At 43.7% G+C, this 5,322-nt stretch overlaps 1 protein-coding gene across 2 annotated transcripts in view; it reads left to right on the top strand.

Moving 5' to 3' along the window:
• The window catches only part of LOC119324802 (protein ROOT HAIR DEFECTIVE 3 homolog 2-like), a 12,974-nt gene that overhangs the window by 4,807 nt on the left and 2,845 nt on the right, over positions 1–5,322 (top strand). For both annotated transcript variants that reach the window (XM_037598570.1, XM_037598571.1), the window contains exons 14-19: positions 1,121–1,286; positions 2,343–2,467; positions 2,609–2,871; positions 2,999–3,095; positions 3,213–3,374; positions 3,456–3,560. In XM_037598570.1, coding sequence (XP_037454467.1) covers positions 1,121–1,286; positions 2,343–2,467; positions 2,609–2,871; positions 2,999–3,095; positions 3,213–3,374; positions 3,456–3,560 — 918 coding nt within the window. The remainder of the gene's footprint in view (positions 1–1,120; positions 1,287–2,342; positions 2,468–2,608; positions 2,872–2,998; positions 3,096–3,212; positions 3,375–3,455; positions 3,561–5,322) is intronic.

The following is a 5,322-nucleotide window of genomic DNA, read 5'->3' as shown; positions in this document are numbered from 1 at the left end:
AACTTATAACTAACCATCGTACAAACGGTCACAGAAGGAATTACAAGAACACGAGGATTCGTGCGGATAGGTATGTAAGGCGGCGGTCTTTTCAGCCGGCATCTTTTGCCGGTGAGACCATAGGGTCAGGTCGTCAATGATAAGCCGTAGGGTGGTCGAGCCATGATAGTCGATCTTGTTGAAGATCATGGTGTTTCGAGAGGCTCAAATCTTCCACAGGATGATGAGCAGGACGGTCGATCAGATGGAATGGTCCAGTCTAGGGGGCATTCTGCATGCCCACAAGATTGGTGCGGCGAGGTGGAGTGATGCCGACTCGTTGCCAGATTCTGTCGGCGTGCGCGCATTGGATGAAGATGTGAAGGGCATCCTCGGAGGTGTGGCTGCACCTTGGGCATACTGGAGATATGCTTTTGGAGGAGGTTGGCCTTGGAGTTTAGTCTGGTCCTGGAACAGCATCCATCCTAAGTTACGCGATTGGTAACCTTGGAGGATTATATTGCCCTAGCATGAGTGTTCACATTGTCTTCAGCCATTATAAGCCGAGCAGGTGGAGAATGGAAAGAGTAAGGGCATTATAGGTCCTTAAACTATTTCAGGGGTCTCATGTAGGTCCCCGAACTTTTAAATCATCATCAAGATCCTGGAAGTGTGATTAGTGAATCATCCAGGTCCGGCCACGTCATCCTTCGACCGTGCTCGCTCACGCTGCTTGTTTGCAGCTTTGGCCCTAGATGATTCACTAATTGCACTTCCAGGACCGTGATGGTTATTTTTAAAGTTCCAGAACCTATGTGAGACCCCCCGAATTAGTTTAGGAACCTCTAATGTGCTTTACTCTATATTCAATGTAGGTGAATATATTCTTAAGAATCAGTGCATGGCCGATGACAGTTTACATCATTGGTTGCCAACGTGTGCAGTATCAAGTGTTTGTCTTCCAAACATCTGAAACACTCGGTTTTATAATCTTTCTTGGGTCCTATTAAGTTAACTGAAGCGGTTTCCGCATATGTAGGGCAGCTATAATGTTAAATACTGGATCTTGCCAGTTCTTAGAAAATGAAGCTGGATTTTTCAATTGTATCTCATGTTGATCACTTGGTCTCATGCATTGCAGCACACGCACCCTGCTTTCGAGACAATGATAGAACACCTGCATTGCATGGTCCTCAGTAAATTCAAAAACGATCTAGAACAATTATTGAGGAGTGGTGAGAGATTTGCAGCATCAGCTCGTCATTGTGCCCAGTCTTCATCAGTAGAGTTTGAGGCGGGATGGAGAGGTAAACAAACAACTTCCAGCCTCAATATTTCTTGGGATGAAACTATCTAGCGCTATTTGACCAGTGTTTCCGTGTCATGTGCTTTATTCTTCAGTTAGTCATGTTTTTTTTACATGATTAGTGATGTTCCTTTTGATGAATTTGGGTGACCTTGTAACCATATGCAGTAATGCAGTATTGTGAATTTTTTGACAGAAACAGTATAGTGAAAATTGATTTCTCACGTTTTAGTACTGCCTTCATGCTTTTGGTTTCATAATACTGAATGCAAGCTTGCTTTCACCACTCTATTGCACTTCGACTACAATGAGCTTTTGCATGTTGATCTTGTTGTAAGCACTATTCTCATGCTTGCTCCCAGTGGTGGTGCCAGCATCCAGACATTGTGATGTCACGTGGATCTGTGTAGTCAATTTTCCTAACTTGTTTGATCAGCAGTGGTGTACGCATACATGAGGTTCTCCTGTTTGCCAAATTCCGGTGTAGTCATTAGACTACACAGCTACAACGTGGCTTTGCCACTGCTTGCTCCTGGGATTCTTATCGTCTTCATTTGGGAGGCATGTTTTTATCATCTTGTGTGTGTTTTTAAACGGTAATGGCTTGTCATAAGCTCTAGTTCTCATGCTTGTTATTATGGCTCGTTCAGCTGATATTGAAAACACTAGGCTGTATTGTCTCCTTTAATTGAGATATCGGTCCTATTTTGGAGTGCTCGTGCAAGTAGGGTTCACTTCGGACCTGCGCTTCTATTATCGTGGTCGTTGCTTAGATGTTGCAAGCTCCTTTGATGTATGGTCTGTGCTTTCATGCATGTTTGTGGTCCCTGCTTGTACTTGCTTAGGTTCTAGTGTTCTGTCTTGGTCGCTGGTTGCCGGCGGTTGTGCCAGGGTTCCTCAGGTCGTTTATTGTTTGTTTTGGTTGCAGTTTTGCTTTTGGGCCATGCCATCTTTGGCGCCGTACTTCTATTTCTATCTAATGAATACATGCAGCTCTCCTGCATGGTTTGAATCTCAATATTTTTGACTAGATAAATTCTTCGTTGTTTCCATGCAGATGCAGTAGTTAAACATGCAGACTGGGATGCTACAAATAGCAGGAACAAACTGCAGCAGAGTGTAGAAGTTCATACAGCATGTTTGAGGATTGCAAAATTGGATGAACTAAAAGCTACTTATGAGGTTATTTTCCTACTCATCAGTACAGACTCTGAAATCATCCAGAAAGTTTTTCTTACCATGATGGCAGTTTTTAAAACGTTATATCTTCATGCTTTGCCCTTCATTATTGAATGCTTTGCCCTTCATTATTGAATATTGCAGAAGAAGCTCTTGGATGCACTTTCTGGACCTGCACAATCAATCCTGGAAACTGGCGAGCGAGACTCTTGGGCATCTATTAGGAGATTATATAGGCGTGAGACTGAACATGCTATATTGACATTTTCAGATTCCCTTTCTGAGTATGAACTAGATCAGACAACTTCTGTTGAAATGGTCTTAGAATTAAGGGAACATGCAAGATGTACAGTAGTGAAGAAAGCTCGAGAAGAAGCTGGAAACATCCTTATCCGTATGAAAGGAAGGTAGGACATGATTCCTTTCTTTGATGAAGGAGAAACTTGGAAAACGTGGCCTTATTTATGTTTTACGATGGCACTACCATCTTTATATCGTTAACATGTTTGCTACCTGTTTTATTTGATTATATAGGTTTTCAACTGTGTTTAGCCATGATAAAGATTTGATGCCAAGGACATGGACAGCAAATGAAGATATACATGCAATCACCCGAGAAGCACGCTTAGCGGTATTTATACTTGTCATGTTCCAGAATTACCAACGCACCATTCTTGGGTGGGTGAAGCCATCATCTGTGATTTGTGTGTACAAAAAGTATCATATGTTTACCATCTTCAATTTTCAGGCGTTAAGGCTTATGTCGGTAATGGCAGCTGTACGGTTGGATGATAAACCAGATAAAATAGACCGGGCTCTGATGGTTTCTCTTCTAGATGGAGGACCACTTTGCTGGAAGAGGAGCATCGAGTTCACCTCCGATCCACTTGCTTCAACCACGTGGCAAGAGGTGATGCGTCTTAACTTTGCTCTCTGTGGTTTACAAGGCACGGAATGAGAAAATAAGTTGGAACATTTTATGTTTGTACAGGTGTCACCAAAGGATACACTAATCACACCAGTGCAGTGTAAATCCATCTGGAGGCAATTCAAAGCTGAGACAGAGTATCCTGTTGCACAAGCAATTTTGATGCAGGTCAATTTTCCTGGGTTATTTGCTGCCCAAGTGTTCATCCAATCGATCAGTTCTTTCATAGCTGTGATCTATGTTTTCTTGAATGGTGAACATGAGCCCACGAGCACCCCTTATAAACAGTAAAATCTAAATAGCAAAAAGGATCAAACTATTCTAAAACTTTATATTAATAAACCTGGTCGGTTGTTCTACTCACAGTTGAAGGTTCACGAAGAAATGACATATGTGGTATTCTTGGCAAAGCAAACAAAATCGGACATCCAAATTGCTTCAAACGATGCTTTTTTAGCATCGACTTTTTCTTTTTTTGGCCAGAATACCATGATGCCATTTCCTTTTTGGACATGGCCATGGTTGTTACCAACAACAACAACAACAACAACAACAAAGCCTTTAGTCCCAAGCAAGTTGGGGTAGGCTAGAGGTGAAACCCATAAGATCTCGCAACCAACTCATGGCTCTGGCACATGGATAGCAAGCTTCCATGCACCCGTCCATAGCTAGCTCTTCGGTGATACCCCAATCCTTCAGGTCTCTCTTAACGGACTCCTCCCATGTCAAATTCGGTCTACCCCGCCCTCTCTTGACATTCTCCGCACGCTTTAGCCATCCGCTATGCACTGGAGCTTCTGGAGGCCTGCGCTGGATATGCCCAAACCATCTCAGACGATGTTGGACAAGCTTCTCTTCAATTGGTGCTACCCCAACTCTATCTCGTATATCATCATTCCGGACTCGATCCTTCCTCGTGTGGCCACACATCCATCTCAACATACGCATCTCCGCCACACCTAACTGTTGAACATGTCGCCTTTTAGTCGGCCAACACTCAGCGCCATACAACATTGCGGGTCGAACCGCCGTCCTGTAGAACTTGCCTTTTAGCTTTTGTGGCACTCTCTTGTCACAGAGAATGCCAGAAGCTTGGCGCCACTTCATCCATCCAGCTTTGATCCGATGGTTCACATCTTCATCAATACCCCCATCCTCCTGCAGCATTGACCCCAAATACCGAAAGGTGTCCTTCCGAGGTACCACCTGACCATCAAGGCTAACCTCCTCCTCACACCTAGTAGTACTGAAACCGCACATCATGTACTCGGTTTTAGTCCTACTAAGCCTAAACCCTTTCGATTCCAAGGTTTGTCTCCATAACTCTAACTTCCTATTTACCCCCGCCCGACTATCGTCAACTAGCACCACATCATCCGCAAAGAGCATACACCATGGGATATCTCCTTGTATATCCCTTGTGACCTCATCCATCACCAATGCAAAAAGATAAGGGCTCAAAGCTGACCCCTGATGCAGTCCTATCTTAATCGGGAAGTCATCAGTGTCGACATCACTTGTTCGAACACTTGTCACAACATTATCGTACATGTCCTTGATGAGGGTAATGTACTTTGCTGGGACTTTGTGTTTCTCCAAGGCCCACCACATGACATTCCGCGGTATCTTATCATAGGCCTTCTCCAAGTCAATGAACACCATATGCAAGTCCTTCTTTTGCTCCCTATATCTCTCCATAAGCTGTCGTACCAAGAAAATGGCTTCCATGGTCGACCTCCCAGGCATGAAACCAAACTGGTTTTTGGTCACGCTTGTCATTCTTCTTAAGCGGTGCTCAATGACTCTCTCCCATAGCTTCATTGTATGGCTCATCAGCTTAATTCCACGATAATTAGTACAACTCTGAACATCCCCCTTGTTCTTGAAGATTGGTACTAATATACTCCGTCTCCATTCTTCTGGCATCTTG

Source organism: Triticum dicoccoides, chromosome 6B (assembly GCF_002162155.2).
Source record: "Triticum dicoccoides isolate Atlit2015 ecotype Zavitan chromosome 6B, WEW_v2.0, whole genome shotgun sequence".
In the NCBI taxonomy this organism is placed as follows: domain Eukaryota; kingdom Viridiplantae; phylum Streptophyta; class Magnoliopsida; order Poales; family Poaceae; genus Triticum; species Triticum dicoccoides.
The sequence above is the reverse complement of the archived record's forward strand: the minus strand, read 5'-3'. Positions and strand labels throughout refer to the sequence as shown.